The sequence below is a fragment of the Mustela putorius genome, unplaced genomic scaffold (genome assembly GCF_011764305.1).
Source record: "Mustela putorius furo isolate JIRA1106 unplaced genomic scaffold, ASM1176430v1.1 tig00003859_pilon_pilon_pilon, whole genome shotgun sequence".
NCBI lineage: Eukaryota > Metazoa > Chordata > Mammalia > Carnivora > Mustelidae > Mustela > Mustela putorius.
Genome location: NW_025422011.1, coordinates 23,348,983 through 23,365,881, shown reverse-complemented (window position 1 = coordinate 23,365,881; position 16,899 = coordinate 23,348,983). Strand labels below are relative to the sequence as shown.

The following is a 16,899-nucleotide window of genomic DNA, read 5'->3' as shown; positions in this document are numbered from 1 at the left end:
AGCTATGGCGAGAGCAAGGCTTACGCAAGAGAAGTATCTGAAAGACAGATAGGACAGGACTTGATTAAAATGGGCTGTGGAAAAGCCAGGAAAAGGCATCAAAGGGGACCGCCCAAATTTCTGGCTGGAGAGAGGGAGGAGTGAGGAGTGTGAGAATGCAAAGGAACAGTGAGACCCAGGAGGGGCAAGGAGTAGGTTTGTTTCATATGTTTGGAGTGGTTGGGTGGCAAAGGTTAAGGTTTGACGTGCTGAACTTGAGACAGAGTTGTCCAATATACAACTGAAACCTGTTTTAGAAACCAGCAAAGGTCCAGTCTATTGGCTGAGGCCATGGATGGGGCGAGCTTAGCCTGGGTGGTGACACGAAGCGCGGAAAGAGGGTGCTCGCGATTGCTGACGTTTAGGGGGCGGTCTCCAAGCTCGCGACAACGCCCGGCGCCGCGCACGTGTAGGCTGCCGACCCGGCCCTGCGCCCAAACACCCGTCCGCCCCCCGCCCTCCCCCAGGCCCCGCCCCGCTAGGCGGAGCGAGGAAGCGGCGTCGCGAAGTCACCCGGAGACGTAATCGGGTAGGCGCAGACTCTGCTGCTGGCGACCCCCGGTGGCACCTGGGAGGGGCACCCGCCGAATGGGGCGAGGGGACAAAGAACCGCGGGGAGGGGGTGAAGCCCGGACAGCCGGGCCCGCGGCGCTAAGCGCGGCGGCGGTGGCGGCTGCGGCGGTGACACTGGTCGCCGCCCTGCTCCTGCTGCGGCCTGAGGACGCAGGGTCGGGGCCTGGCTCCAGGTAACCCCTCCGCGCAGGGGACCGAGCTGGGCCCTTGCACCCCAGTGGGAGGAGGAGGGAAGGGGCTGGAACCCGGAGTAGCGTCGGGAACGAGGCCTTTGGGTGCTATGGCACCTGGGCGCATTCTCCTGTTAGGGTCCCTTCGGAGGTGTAGATTGGCTCAGGTTCGGGCGATGGCCAGGGTGCCACGCCCTGCGGGTGATTCAGCACTTTCCCCTGGGCCCAGACTGCGGAGAATAACATACCTTTTCCCAGAGTGTATAAACCGCCATTGTTACCCAAGATAAGCAAGGGCCATCCCTTCAACATCCCAAGACCAGCAGCTATCCATGTTGTTTCTGCAGCATGGCCGAGACTGAGGCACTGCCGAAGCTTCGGGAAGACTTCAGGATGCAAAATAAATCTGTCTTTATTCTGGGCGCCAGCGGAGAAACCGGCAGAGTGCTCTTAAAAGAAATCCTGGAACAGAGCCTGTTTTCCAAAGTCACGCTCATTGGCCGGAGAAAGCTCACCTTCGATGAAGATGCTTATAAAAATGTGGTGGGTATTTGAGCTGGGACTCAAGAATGCAATAGCAGTGATTCTTCGGAGTGAACATATATTCATGTCTAAAGGCTGAACATTTCCTGGCCTGTGGTGAAGAGGTGATCACAGTATGGCCCAGAATGGGGTGTGAGAGCCCCTCCTGGAAGCTGGAGTCCTGGTTACAGGTCCGGGTTGGCCTCCCCACTCACTATATGACCTTGGGCACATCCCTTCTTTCCATCTAGACCCCTATAAGGCCAGCCTGGCTTGTAATGAGGGCTCAGAAGACAGAAGAGCCAGTTTTCAGAGCCATTCAAGCTGGGTTCTGGAGACCGCCTGATAACCTGGGGCCATTTTCTCAATCATTTTGCCTGTTTTATTTACCTGTGCACTCAGTATTAATGTCAGTTAATTGCAGGCAAGGTCTATGGCAATAAAGGTGAGATTATTCACCTACAAGAATTGCCGCACCTAACATCCCAGGGCTGTAGCCTTGTAAGTGGAATATTCTCTTTGTCACACTTTCATGGTTAACCAAAGGATATGCCAGACTTTCCCTAAATATTTGCAGTCTGAGCTCTGTGGAGATCCCTTTCCCCATGTAAAGGGAGCTGTGAAATACAGTAAATTAAACTATAATGGGATCCCAAGACCCCCATAGCAATAGAAGTTGGTCCCACAGGCTTCACAGGTAGAACATCCCAAACAACAAGTGGTTTCACAAATAAATGTTCTTAACCCCTGTAGATCCATGGTCAGATCATTTTACATCTATTCTGTGTCCATCAGGACTTTGCTCACACTTAGTTCATATGTGGTCTTCACATCTGGCTTCATGGAGTGTGTCAAATACCTCCAGTAATTAGAAACTGATACTGAGTTCCGTGCTTTGAAAACTGAGTTTTGGTGGCATGTCTTTGGGTTATGTACTTAATGGGAACATATTTTTCTTCAGCATGCTCACAGTGTCAGAAAAACTGTTTTGAAAGAGCTGATGGTAGGGAAGGAAAACTGCATTTTATTTGAATTCCTGGATGATGAGAACTTCTCAATCTATCTTTTTTAAGTTTCACAACAAACTTGTGAAGTGACATGGAGGTTGTTGTTTTTTTTTTTTTTTTTTTTTTTAGAATTATTTGTTTTAGAGAGAGAGAGTGAGAGAGTGCATGAGCAGGAGGAGGGTCAGAAGGAGAGGGAGAAGCAGACTCCCGCTGAACTGGGCTTATCTCCCCATGACCTCAGCCATAAGCAAGAGACAGACCCTTAACTGACTAAGCCACCCAGGCATCCCTACATGGAGGTTCTTAAATCTGAGTGAGCACAAGAATTACTTAGGGTGCTTATTAAAAGTGTATTTTCTGGGGCGCCTGGGTGGCTCCGTCATTAAGCGTCTGCCTTCATTTCAGGTCATGATCTCAGGGTCCTGGGATCAAGCCCTGCATCAGGCTTCCCTGCTCAGTGCAAAGCCTGCTTTTCTCTCTCCCACTACCCCTGCTTGTATTCCCTCTCACTCACTCTCTCTGTGTGTCAAATAAATAAAATATTTTTTAAAAATGCATTTTCTGCTTCAGAAGTATTGGTATGACACCTCCTAATATATATGCCTTTTTATGAAGCACTCACTGGCTGCTTCTAACACAGGTGGTTCATGAATTGGACTGAAGGAAAAATTATCATTTCCGTTTTGTTGCTGGAAAAACTGAGGCATATAACTTGACCAAAATTACATGCTTACTAAGTAGCAGGCTCAAGAGTTGAACCTAGGTCTTTGAGATTCCAAACACCATTTCTTGTCTTGACATTGTACTTCACTGGTGTCCCTCCTGGTAGTATAGACAGGTCTTTTATGTTTCCAGAGAGAAAATTATAATTGAACCTACCTTTAGAGATCCGAATCACTTATGGCCCAGTTATGTGTACCATGGACATACAGATTGTTATTTTGAATTCAGGTAATTGCTTTTTAGTGGGAAAAAAATGAGCTTGCAAAAATTTTTATAATATGATCATGCATTTTCCTTAATTTAATTTCTGTTTGATTATATTATTTTTAAACCTGGTTTATCTCCCAGCAAAGTATCCATTTGGTGAACAGTACCTGTAACAGTCACTTGCTCATAAGTCTTAAAAACTACCCAATACCTTATTAATATTGTGTACATTATTAAGTATATCCATGCTTAAGATCTAATGCCCCAGTTTTTTGCCACTCTGCACCAATGCCACTCTAGCTCTCTCAGAGGTTTCTTACTAGGTAAAATAAGCACTCTGTGGAATTATGATTCTCATGCCATAGGAGTCGGCCCTACAAAATAGACTCGCATGGAAAAGATAGAATAAGAATGGCAGGAGAAAGAGAGGCCAGAGAAGAGAGCTTGCAAAGTTTTATGACAAATGAGTAGCCTGTTCAGTAATGTTATTCTTTAAATCTAGAGGAGGATTTTCCCCCTCTTTTTTAATAACATCAAGTTATATACAGCTGTGTCCTTGTTGTCTAGAATCAAGAAGTGGTGGACTTTGAGAAGTTGGATGACTACGCTTCTGCCTTTCAAGGTCATGATGTTGGATTTTGTTGCCTGGGTACTACCAGAAAAAAAGCCGGGGCGGTAAGGAAGACATAAGACCCCTTTCTCTTCCGCTGGCTGGTAATGTCAACGATTCCTTTCTTGGTTACTCTTTTTCTTGACATCCGTAGTGCTTACATGTAATAAGCTCTTATCATTTACAATTTCATATACTGCTGTAGCCTTTGCTGAACTTTGAATAGTACTGATAAATTCATCTTTCCTTCAAAGTAACCTTTGAGTTCAGGTCTTCATGCTGGAGACATCATAAATATTTACAAGGTCTTGCCTCTTACAAATATTGCTGTCTTTACATCCCCTGACTAAGGCAAACCATTATGTCTGAGTAAAAGTAACTGGCTCATGCTGTTAGCAATAAGCTTTTTTTTTTCTTATAAATGTTTTAAACTTAAAGCGTTCTCTCTCACATGAATGATTTACATCAACCTATTTTCGTGCCAAGTTTTAAACTTAAGATACAGAACATCAGAACAGAGGCACGATTCAGCTAGCCGTTAGTGATAACTCAGCCTTTAGTGGTGATTCAGCCCTAACTGACGCAGAACTGTTCTAATCCACGTTTTATCTTCTTTTTAATGGTGTTCTAAATCACATCAGCCTCTGTCCAGAAGTCCTAGGTTACTATCTAGTTAAAAGTCATTGCTTACGGGTGCCTGGGTGGCTCAGTGGGTGAAGCCACTGCCTTCGGATCAAGCCCCATATCAGGCTCTCTGCTCAGCAGGAGGCTTGCTTCCCCCTCTTTCTCTGCCTGCCTCTCTGCCTACTTGTGATCTCTCCCTCTGTCAAATAAATACATAAAATCTTAAAAAAAAAAGTCATTGCTTACTATGTAGATCCTCAGCACGTGTTAATACATCTTAATTTATACCTTGACTATAGTTTATTCCTCTGGCAGAAAATTGTTGGAGCTAAATGTGTTTATTTATTTTTTTTTTAATTTTTTTAGAGAGTGCAAGAGTGAAAGTGGAGGGGGAGGGAGATGGGAGTGGCAGAGAGACAGGGAGAGAATCCCAAACGGGTTTCATGCCCATTGCAGAGCCCCGAAGTGGGACTTCATCTCACAGCCCTGAGATCATGACCTGAGCCGAAAGCAAGAGTTGGATGCTTAACGGACTGAGCCCCATAGGTGCCTAAATGTGTCTATTAAATTTGCAGGACCATGATGCTGCCGCCTTATCATAGATTTATGAACAGGCCCGTATATCAGAATCATTAGGCTAAGCAGTTCAGCTCAGATGTATTTCTCTGGCCCTGTTGGTGATCCCAAGAATAATTCTATTTATGCTTTTGATAGGGATGTATTTCCAAATCTTCTGCGGTTCTATCATGTCCACTTTGGAACCCAGCTGGGTTTTGAGCTCAGTGCTGGGAAGTCTGGATTATAGAGAAGTTTAATCTCCCAGGAATTAGCGCATTGTGTCTCCTAGAAAGGGTCATTTTCCTGCTCAGCATCTAGTATAGTCTCTGTCCCAGGGAGAGTCACAAGCAGCGTGCCCTCCAAAAAGCATTGAAAAACTTTTGTTCTAGTACACCGCAAGTTGAACTGTCTCAAGTGCCAGCCTGATTTTGGCAGTGACTCAGCAAAATAAAAACCACTGCATTAGGTATAGAGCAGTTGATTTTCATGACATAAGGCAAATCTCATTATAGGGTGCCCCAAGAAAAAATCTAAATTGCTTTGTTGCACTGAAATTGTGTAAAGCAATTTTAATCAGAGGAATCGGATGTCTTTCCTCTCCAGACTATTTTTTTTTAAGATGGAGTTGGTTCCCTACCCCTCAGGCTCCAAAATCAGTTTGTTTTCCAAAATCGGTTTGAAAAGATAAAAGGATTAATGGGTAAGCAGAGAAAAAAACTAGTAAGCCAAACATAATCTCAGAAATGAGTTGGGGTTTATTTAAATGGTTCAAGAGGATAGTGACAGAAAGAAAACTGACATTTCTTCCAGAAAGTCTTTTTTAAAGAAATTTGATGCTAATTTAGGTTGGATGCAATACAAAATTTGGAGGTTGTGATAACTTTAGGCAATTCAAAAGAGGTGACAGTTCCCAGGTGGCTAGGTAGTAATAGTTGTTTGATGGGGACTGTGGGTTTCCAAACTCATCCTACTGGTATTCTGGGTCGGCAGCCCTGTCTACAGAAAAAGAGCTCATTAGGTAGATACTGAGAAGCTGGTACAAGCTTGGTGTCATTCTGGAGCTGTTTTGTAACTGGAACATCCCGCAGTTTTCCTTAGCAATCGGACTTTGCAGAACAGAAATGTCAAGAAATTCCGGATTTCTGTCTCATTATTGACACCCTCTGAGTAGCCATCTTGTTTCTCTGTGATCTTCAGAGGGTGAATTTGCTGGGGCTCTTATAACAAAGCACCATACCTAGGGTGGCTTAAACAGCAGGAATTTAGTGTCTCATAGCTCTAGGGACTTGAAGTCTGAGACAAGGTGTTGGCAGCTTTGGTTCCCCTGAGGGCTGGGAGGGAAGGAACTTCTAGGCTTCTCTTCTTGACTCATAGATGACATAGATGACCTCCTTCTTTCTATATCTCTTCATTCAGTGTTTTTCCCAAGTATGTGTGGCTATGTCCAAATATCTCCTTTTTACAACAGCACTAGTACAAGTAGATTAAGAACCACCCTACTCAGTATGACCTCACCTTAACTTAATGTCATCTGCAGTGACCCCGTTTCCAAATAAGGTTATCCTCTGAGATACTAGAACTCATGATTTCAACATGGGAGTTTTGGGGAAAAATATTACAACCCATAAAGTTCAGTCTTCTCTGATTTCCTCTGAAACTGGTGTGCGGCTAGGTCTGCTGGCCCTTTCAGCTGTCTGGAAAACCATTTCTTTAAATCGTGTTAGATGCTGATCTTTCTCACATTCCCAGGCCGCAGCTCTCCAGTCTGTGCAGTGGCTTCCTTACTTGGTCCCAGATCTACAGGGTCCGAATCTCCAAGGCTGGAAACTGTTTGTAGCATCTTGGGAGATTTAGACGAAGCCAACCATCCTCTTGTTGGAGCTGCTTTCACAAGGCATTAGGGTGTGTTAGTCTTCTTCTCCTGCTGCTTCTTTATGTACTAGAGTCCCAGATGGCCTTCACCTGGCTTTAAGAAGCAACTTGTGTGCCGGGAAAGGTTGCAATACCCTTTCAAGACCAGATCTACATTGGCTTGGGGTGTAGAGCAGAAACTCGCAGATGTCACTGAGAATAGCGTTTTCCCCTTATTTGTATTCAGAGAAGGATGTGGCTAGTGAGTTCGAGGTGGTGTCATAAGGTTTTGCCTCTCCATTGGCTTCCTCGCCGTCCAGGTTCTTGGATTCTGTTGAATGGACAATGCCAGTAATGTGATTAAAGCTGCTGTTGTAACATTCATGAGGCCTTGTTAGAGTCTCCTGGCTTCTGATTCTAATGAAACATCCTTCGAACCCAGGGGTTTGCGGACCAAGGCTGTGGGCCACATACAGCCTGTGTGTTTTTGTATAGCCCATGGAGCTAAGAATGTTTTTGTATTTTCAAATGGCTAAAAAATGTCAACAGGGGAATAATATGTCACGTGAAAATTTAAGAAATTCCAATTTCAGTATTGATAAATAAAGTTTTATTGGAACACTCCTGCTCTCATTACTTTATGTATTATCTGTGGCTGCTGTGATGGCAGAGCTGTGTTGCTGTAACAGAAACCTGCAAATCTGAAAGGGTTTGCTTTCTCATCCTTTTTGAGAAAAGCTTGCTGCCGCCTGTTGTCATGTGTACCATTTGATTCGATGTCTAGAAGGGGGCTTGTGAAGTCATAGGGCCTCAGTGGCTTGAGACTGTGTTTGGATACTAAATAGCCATGGGACCTTGGGTGTGCTAGGTCGCTCCCATGGGCCGGTGCCTCCTTGTCAGTACTGAGAAGGAGGTGGCCACTGAGACCCCCTTTAGTCTGCAGAATTCTTTGACTTCCATCACCCAGAGAAAAGAAGACCCCCACATGGAACCATTATGTGAGAACATAAGAGATAGACTCAGGAATCTCAGTTATCTGTTTGATTTTCTTTTTCTATCCAGAGCTCTTTCTCTAACTGGGATCTTGGTTCCACCACTATACATTAAATAGAGAGATGCCCTCCAGAAACACCAACCAATGAGGTCTTGCATTATACCATTTGTTGTTTGTCTGCATCTCTGTCTTCTAGTCTAATTTATCAGGCTGGGTTGAAATGGGAGTAAAGCAGACAGAATCTGAAGCAGGAATGTGGCTAAGTGTGCCCCTTTACAGAATGACAGATCCTTCCTCCTTGGAAAAGGAAGCCCCGGATGTTGAGTCATTGTAGGGTGCTCTCTGGTCATGCCCATCAGTGCCGAAATACTTCAGCAGGAGAAGTTGTTTGTAAGCTGGTGTGTTCCTAGTTTACAGGCATGGGTAAAGAAGATTAGAAGAAATACTTAGTAGCTTTGGATTTTAATAAGATTTAAAGAGTAAATGGTTTGTAGAGCCTGTGGAGGTTCTGCCAAGTTGTATTATGTTGTGTTTATTCTTTCGAGCAGGTGCTGGGAAAGGAAATTTATAGTAGGAACTTAACTAATCAGTTCCTTTTTCTGGAAGAAACTCTGATTTCTAGCTTAAAATAAGACACACTGAGTAAAGAATCATAAAGACATTGCAACAGAATGGTTGTAATGCTCTCAGAAGAGATGTCTTTTCTCTTGCCATATGGTTTGAGAAACTAAATATGATTTTTCTGGGAAAACACATGAAAACTGTGTTTCTGGGTTATGAAATAGCTTGCTTTAGCTTGTTTCTTCTATTGTTGTTGTTTTTATCTGCACCGCTAGAGAACAAGAAAGGATGTTAATTAGATTGTAAAGACAGCTTCCTTCTATCTCTAAATAGAATCTTCCTCACTGCAGAGAAAATTAGTGTGTGTCGGTATCTCCAAGGCTGTCACCAGGATCCACACTTAAGTTTGGTTTCTAAGTCCTTGAAAGCCGTTGACCCCTCTGCTTTTGAGTTTCATTCATCAGCTAAAAGGCCACGCATCAGGGTGGGGGAAGTGAAATTCAAAAATTGTGGGCTTGGAAAAATGCGTATTTATAATCAGCTTGGGGGCTCAGAGGATTTGTGAAATCATTTTGGATTAACAGCCATTGATTGCTAATAAAACAATATTTAGCTTTGTCCAGAGAACAGCAGTGGAGAAAGGTATGGGCACCTCGTCAACAGGGCCCATTGAACAGGGATGACGGGCCCAGTGTGGGGGTCTGCGCGGCAGCGTGGGCGCTCGTCCTTCACGGAGCGGTTGTCAGTTGTTAGCCAGGCCGGTGAAAGGAAGGACGCCAGAGTCTGATGGCTAGGGTGGTATTGACGTGCTCTCGCTGACTAATCAGATTGAAAAAGTCCCATGGCATTTATGTCACTTTAATTTTCATCAAACAATTGGAGATGGCAGGACTCTATTAAGAAGAGGTTGATCCAGAACTAAAGCCAAATAAATTAGGGTCTCAGTTTAATCAAATTATCCCTTTACTGGCCCTGGATTAAGCGAGAGAGACAGCGTCGGTCCAGGGACTTGTGATTGGCTGAATCTTTCCTTTATTTTTTAAAGAAGCTGATGAAAGAAAAAAAAGCATTTTAACAGAGACAACTATGATGACGCTTCCAAGAAATAGGGCTAAAACAGCAGCAACAATGAAATGGAATTGATTTCACTAGTCAGCGCTGGGATTTCATTGTGAATAACGGACCTGTTCTCGGAATCAGAGTTTGGGGATTCCTTCAGCGCATGTAAAATCTCAATTCGGAGACTGGCTTTGAGGAGACTCAGGGCCCTCCTTGAGGGACAGGGCAGGAACGCGGTTTGCTTCACACGGGTGTGGAAGAGTAGTACCATGGGTTGGAGTCAGCGCGTAGGGGAGTCTGTTGTGAGGCTCAAATGTGCACGTGTACAACACGGAAAAAGGGGTGGTGATGTGTGGTGACCAGTGACGTTTATGTTACGCCAGGTGAGACCTAACACTGCCCTGCAGGTAGCGGGCGTGGTTAAAAATATACTGTCACTGCTGACAGAGGAGGACAGGAGAGGCTTTTGGGGTTCAGGATGACATTCTAGTTCTTGATCTGGGGGTTGGCTACAGAGGGTGTTCAGTTGATGGAAAGTCACTGAGCTCTATACTTACAATATGCTTACTTTGCTTTTATGACCGACTTCCATACAAATCTGGAAAAGTTTGGGCCCGTTGTTTTAAAATTGAAATCTGATTAGTTTCCTATCGCTGCTGTAACAAATTGCCTCATCTTTAGTGGCTTAAAACAACGTAAATGTATCATCTTACAGTTCTATAAGTAAGAAATGCAACATGGATTTTGCTGAGGTAAAATCCAGGGGTCGACAGGGCTGTGTTCCCTTCTGGAGGCTGGGGAGGGGGTGCGGAATCCATGTCGTTACATTTTCCAGCTACTAGGGGCCGCCTGCGTTTCTTGGTGCGCGGTCCCCTCCCTTCATCTTCAGGGCTGGGAACAGGGGCCTGAGTACTCCTCACACTGCATAGCTCGTCCCTTCTCTTCCACACCTTTAAGGACTCTTGTGATTACATTGGACCCATTTGATCATGCAGAATAACCTTATTTTAAGGTCAGCTGATTAGTAACCTTAATTCCCCCTGCAGCCTGAACTTCCCTTTGCTGTATAACATATTCACAGGTCCGGGGATCGGCACACAGACATCTTTGTGGGGCCACCCCAGTCACGAGTGAGCCCTCCGCATTAGCTGCAGGCGGTGTGAGATGAGCAGGAGCTGAGCACAGTGGAGAGCATGGCTCAGAGGCAAGAATCGGCATTCCGCTCTCAGCTTTCTCTTCCGACCGGACGTTCACCAGGTCACTGGCCCTTGTTTTCACATCTCCCAATGAAGCGGTTGGATATGGTGTTTCCGGAGGTGCAAGACCCACCTCTCCTTATGAAATAAAACACTTAGGATCAATAAGTCCCCTAGGCCAAATCTTAAACTAAAAAATATCATTACGGTGGTAACGTAATCTTCCGATTTGGAATCGTCCTTATAGAAAACTTCATTATGTAGTTGTAGATTTAAAGTTTACTAGGCTTTAGACTCCTCTCCAGCACTCTGGAATTTGAGGATGCCAGCATTGATGGTGGTCCTGAGAAGCTGTTGCTTCTGGCTTTCCCTTGTCTGGGTACAGGCATGTGTCCCTCCATTAGGCCCTGGAAGTGAGTTTACATTCTACTGTTTATACCATTCTCCCCACTCCCATTTATTGCCACTTGGTTGTTGTTGTTTTTCTAACTGGATTTGCCTTTCTCTGCTTTCATTGGACTTTTATTCATCCATTCAAATGTTTCGAGATTACCCGTCATGTGCTGAGCATACATTAATGCTGAGATATGAATTAAGAAGAAATACCCTACTCCTACACTTACCCGACTATGTCTAGACCAGGGGTCGCCAAACATTTTTTTTTTTTTTTTTTTTGACAGACAGAGATGACAAGCAGGCAAAGAGGCAGGCAGAGAAAGGGGAGTGGGGGCAGGCTTCCCGATGTGCAGAGAGCCTGATGCGGAGCTCAGTCCCAGGAGCCTGAGATCATGACCCAAGCCAAAGGCAGAGGCTTTAACCCACTGAGCCACCCAGGTGCCCCAACATTCTTGATTATATACCCATATTAAAAAAAAAAAAAAAGTGAGGATTCACTCTTTCCTGGTATATGAAGTATGTTGTAAAGCATACACAAAAATGGGAAATTAAATAGACTTTGTTCTGATAGTGCCTGGATAGAGTTCTCAGCTATGCCCCAAGACCCCTGCCCATGAGAGCTGACACAGAGAAAATGGAGAATCTGAAAGTTACTAAAAGACAAAGAGATGTGTGACTTCAAGCCATTTCTTAACCTGGTCTTGTTATTCCTTTTGTCCCTTGCAGATTTGTTTGGTGTTTCTGTCTCAATGTCACTGTTCTTATTATTTCACCGGCCTTGCTGCCGCGGCTTGTCTGTCTGTCCTGAGGATCATACTTGGAGCGTTTCCCGGAGCCTCTGCTTGGATGCATTTTATTTAGATCCCCATTCTCCGGCAGGCCTCCTAGCCTGTCACCCAACCTGAGTAATCATCTTTGAGATGAACTTATAGCTTTTTGGAAATAATTCATACCCTTTTTCCCCCTCAGGAAGGATTTGTTCGTGTCGATCGAGATTATGTCCTCAAGTCTGCAGAGCTGGCAAAAGCTGGAGGGTGCAAACATTTTAACTTGCTGTCCTCTAAAGGAGCTGATAAGTCAAGCAGTTTTTTATATCTGCAAGTTAAGGTTTGTGCACATTTCTGTCTTTCATATACTTTGGAGAACCCTGGCTAATTGGTAATACTAAGTAATATAAAATGCTAAGTGATAGAAATGCACTATATTGTCCATTTTTTCATAGCAGCAGGTACTGTTTTTTGCATGAATATATTTAGTAAACAGGAGTGATTTGAAATCCAATGTCTTTCCCTGTGTTATCTGATAATCACAAAATCAGTTATGACCGCTCTGGTCTTGAATGGCAGCATGGAATCTGAGTATTAGAAGAGACTTTGAGGCAGTGATTCTTAAACTTTCCCAGAGTAGATGATATTGTAGTATTGGTTGTGGCTCTTGCCCTCAAGGTAACTCTAATCTGCTTGTTTGGGGATTCCCCAAGGCTAGCCCGGAGTTTGGTAATTTGATAGAAGGTCTTGCAAGACACAGCATATAGTTATATTCATAGCTATGATTTATTACAATAAAAGGCTGTGAAGCCCAAAGTCATTAAAGAGAAGGAGTTCATGGAGTGAAGTCCGGAGGAAATGGGTATGAGCTTCCAAGAGTCTTCTCTCAATAGAGTCACACGTGCTAAATTTCTTCAGCAATGACTGTTGAGAAATGAGAGAAATCCACCTGAGCACCAGAGTTCAGTTTTGTTGGAGTCAATCACATGGGCACCTTGAGTGTGGGAAAAAAAAAAAAAATTAAAAGCTTCCAGAGGTAAAGAGGTGTTCAGCATAAGCCACATAATTTATACAAATAGCTGAGGCAATATAAACCACCCTGTCAGTTAGGAAATGACGGGGACACTCCAGAAATCCAAGTTCCCAGACACAAACCAAAGGTCACCTCGCAGGCAGGCCTTTCTAAGGTAACAGTGTCTGCCTGCTATGTTAACTCTTCTGTGCACCCTGCTAATAGAGACAGAACCTATCTTCATAAAAGCTAAGAGATCTGTCCACATAAACACTGGTATATGAAGGGTCGAGGCAGCATTATTCACAATAGCCAGATTAGAAACAACACAAATATCCATCAGCTGATGAATGGTTGAATAAAATCTGATACATACATAGGAAAGAGTATTAGTCACCAGTAAAAAGGCCTGATCCATGCTATAAGAAGGGTGAAACTTAAAAAGATTATGCTAAAAGAGAGAGGCCGGTCACAAAAGGCTATAAGTTGTAGAATACTGTGTATATGAAATACCCAGAATAGGCAAATAGAGAGACAGGAAGATTAATGGTTGGCTAGGGCTGCGGGGGTGGGGGGATGGGAGTAAGTGCTAGTTGATGTAGGGTTTTTTGCAGGGGGGTGAAGAAATAATTCTAAACTTAGGTTGTGGTGAAGTATATCTGTGAATATACTAAAAAACATGAACTTTTAATGAATTTTTTTAAAAGTGACCCAAGATGATGTGATGTGTCAGGTGAGGCACCAAATGAACAGTAGGAACAGGCCAAGAAAGAGGAGAGATGCCCCTGAATTCACAAGGCCTTCAGATGTCCCTGTGGCCTGAGCTCCTCTGGCACTTCTGTTCTTAGAGATGCCTGGCATGAAAATTCATGGCTTGTTTAACAGATTTAATTTAAAGCCATCATACAGATGTCATCTCACTGTCTCTTGAAATCCAATGGGATTTGTAAGGAAGACAGTAATAGAGAGAGTCTGTGCATCTTCTGACCCACTGGACTATCTAGAAACCAAAAAAGGGTTGATGTTCATCAGCCTGCAATGTTAAATCCAGACTAAGGAGAAGTTACTCACTGATGGTTGCCCTCCTAACAGGTTACTTACTCTCTGGATCTGTTCTAAAATCAGTCACATGAGAGGCTGGACTGACTAGGCAGCCATCCTCTCATTCGGGACATCTTTTATAACTCTCTACTGCCTATCAGGATAAACGATCTCTTCCTTAACTTCCCAGATTCGAAAATTCCAGATAACACTATTTACAATTGTTGAGACCCACAGAAGCAGATTATCTTCAAACCCCCAAGTTATTCCCTCATAAGCATTACAGTAACTTGGTCTTCTTGATTAAATACAAGTGGTTTTTATTAACAGGGAGAAGTAGAAGCTAGGGTTGAAGAATTACAATTTGATCGTTATTCTGTCTTTAGGCCTGGGTAAGTATTCATACTCCCTAATAGTATGCTACTGTTCATTATTCCCTAGAAGTTAGTTTTTCATGTGAAGAGGCTGACAACTAGGATATCTAAGATATGAAAGAAGTTGGTTAGAGTTGAATTGCTCCTCTGAAGAACATGCCTTTTGGCTTTGAAGGAAAGGGTAGACTGTTTGTTGGTGCCAGGTTCAGAGTAATCTGGAATTTCCTGGGTCGCTTTTGCTGCCTTAAAAAAAAAAAAAAAAATCCTCTTCATTCGCCAAATAAAACCTTTCACCCATTGTATTAGTCTATTCAGGCTGCCGTAACAGAATAACACCACAGACTGGGTGGCGTAAGCAACAGAAATTTATTTTCTCACAATTCTCGAGGGTAGAATCCAAGGTCAAGTTGCCATCAGAGTCCGTGTCTGCTGAGGCCTCTCTTCCTGGTTTGTAGGTGGCCTGCCCTGATGTGGTCTTTCCTCTGTGTGCATGTGGAGAGCTATCTGAAATCCCTCCCTCTCCTGCAAGGAAACCTGTCCTGTCAGATTGAGGTCCCACCCTTGGGACTTCAACTAAAGGTCCTTTAGACCTAAACTAATCTGAATTACCCCATAAATGCGCTGTTTTCAAATACAGCCTCACTGGGGGTTAGAGCTTCAACGTGAATTTGGTGGGCACAGTACAGTTCATAACACCCTGTATGGTCTGAAGACAATAAGCCATCTCTTCCTCTGCTTTTTTTTTTTTTCCTCTTTAGAGTTCTGCTGTGTGATAGGCAAGAATCTCGCCCAGGGGAGTGGTTGGTTAGGAAATTCTTTGGCTCCTTACCAGAATCTTGGGCCAGTGGGCACTCTGTGCCAGTGACGACTGTGGTTAGGGCAATGCTGAACAACGCAGTGAACCCAAGCGGCAAGAAGAAGGAACTTCTGGATAATAAGGCCATCCATGACCTGGGGAGAGCCGATAGCTCTCTCACGCCATGACAGCACCGGAGAAACGCTTTCTACTGGAACTCAACGCCCACTGCCTAATTGGTACTTTCAGGGTCTAAAAAAAAGTCAGTGTGCTTTAACTGTGGTTTCCCTAGTTTCAGCTGCCGGATCCAGTAACAAATTACTGTGTCCTGCACCAGCAGTGCAGAGCCTGGTCGGACGGATCGATACATTGCCCAGGGAGCTTTTCAAAAACAGAGATCCGTAGGCTCTACCTCAAATCTCTGAAGCAGAATCTTCAGGGTATGAGCACAGGAACCTGTTGTTTTTCTTAAAGATTCCCCTAGTGGTTCTGGTGCCACTGGTGGGGAGGCCTGCTTTGAAAGGCTTGTCTACACAAACTTTATATGTTATGCAGATGATTTCTGTTCTAAAATTGTCATTTGTGTCTTTGAGTTTCCCGCTGCCGACTGCTGTATTTGTATCAGTGGGCGTCTTGCCTTACTACTTCTTTACAATGTATAATAAAAGCCATTATATAACCGAGCTTGTAAAATTCATGGGAGAATTAAATATAAGAAGGAAGATAAATGGACAAGTCTTGGGTGATTGTTAGGAAATGTCCAAGTGTCAGTGCTGATACGCAGCATTTTGGCTAGTTGGATGATAGAATAGAGCTAGTATTTATCCAGTGCTGGCTAAGTGCCAGCCTTTACACAAGCTCTCTGTCTTGTAACCCTCCACAATCCTTAAAACCCTTGCAGGTGCTACTATCATCCCCATGTCTCAGATGGGGAACTGAAACTCACTGCGGTTAAGGGCTTTGCCCAAGGGACCAAAGCTGAAGACATGAAGCTGGGAATGACAAAGCCAGGATTCTAACCCAAGTCAGCCTGACCCATAGCTTGTATTATTTTTAATCACTCTCCAAAGCCTCTGGTAGCCGTATACTTCCAGGAAGTTCAGTTAACAGTGACTGGATGAGTACTTTCTATGGATGAATAAAATTGAAATATTTGTTTCTTTTATAGGGTCTAGGATCCCAGTAGTGATTAACTACAAAAAGTTCACAAAGCCAGTAGAAGTGTATGTCAAAGTGCCACGCTTTAAAAACTATGGAAAAGGAAAGAAAGATGTGGAAGGAGGGTCAAAGTTCACTAGCCAGTGTTAGTTTCTATCCACAAACAAAGGACAGTGGTGAAACCTGTCTTAACATCTATGCTGAGGGAAACATTGATTTGAATGATTCAGTCAATTTTTACAGGGTCTGTAGTATGCCAGGTACATTTCAAACTTCAGGAGACACCAGAGGATAAAGGCCATCCCCTTTAATTGGGGTTGTATATCTGTAGAAGGGATTGGACAGTCCCATTGTCAGTCACCCAGGAAAGAGACATATTTTAGGAAGGGGTGGGGTCTTAGGATGTGGACTTTAGGAAGGAGATGGAACATTCCTCCTGCCAGGCATGGGTTCCAAAGAGCAGCATGAAGTGAGGGGACCCCATGAGGACATTCTGAGGCCTGTGGGCTCTAAAAGCAGCTACCCCCAGTGGCCAATTTTAAGTTATTCTCTTTATGTTATTTCCTTACCCACAAAACCTTCTGCTTTTTGTTCTGGCCTCACTAGTGAGATGGGATGTTAGCGGGAGGGTCGGTCTGTGTTTGTCTTTGGAGTAGAAAGG

At 44.0% G+C, this 16,899-nt stretch overlaps 1 protein-coding gene across 2 annotated transcripts; it reads left to right on the top strand.

Moving 5' to 3' along the window:
• The first annotated feature begins 417 nt into the window (after window positions 1–417).
• On the top strand, window positions 418–15,763 carry HTATIP2 (HIV-1 Tat interactive protein 2). Of its 2 annotated transcripts, none has more exons than XM_004752139.3 (6): window positions 418–568; window positions 1,130–1,325; window positions 3,809–3,916; window positions 12,060–12,197; window positions 14,241–14,302; window positions 15,043–15,763. In XM_004752139.3, exons 2-6 carry the CDS (start codon window positions 1,131–1,133, stop codon window positions 15,266–15,268), a joined length of 729 nt encoding a protein of 242 aa, XP_004752196.1. In that variant the 5' UTR covers window positions 418–568; window position 1,130; the 3' UTR covers window positions 15,269–15,763. The 2 variants fall into 2 exon arrangements, with proteins under 2 accessions (XP_004752196.1, XP_004752195.1); XM_004752138.2 differs by lacking the exon at window positions 418–568 and adding an exon at window positions 575–785.
• Window positions 15,764–16,899: the final 1,136 nt, after the last annotated feature.

Excerpts from the sequence above, each read along its gene's own strand:
- HTATIP2 (XM_004752138.2), top strand. The coding sequence starts at position 628 with ATGGGGCGAGGGGACAAAGAACCGCGGGGAGGGGGTGAAGCCCGGACA. Across the intron at positions 786-1,129 it reads GGGTCGGGGCCTGGCTCCAG|CATGGCCGAGACTGAGGCAC; the intron begins GTAACCCCTCCG and ends TTGTTTCTGCAG. Across the intron at positions 12,198-14,240 it reads TTTTATATCTGCAAGTTAAG|GGAGAAGTAGAAGCTAGGGT; the intron begins GTTTGTGCACAT and ends TTTTATTAACAG.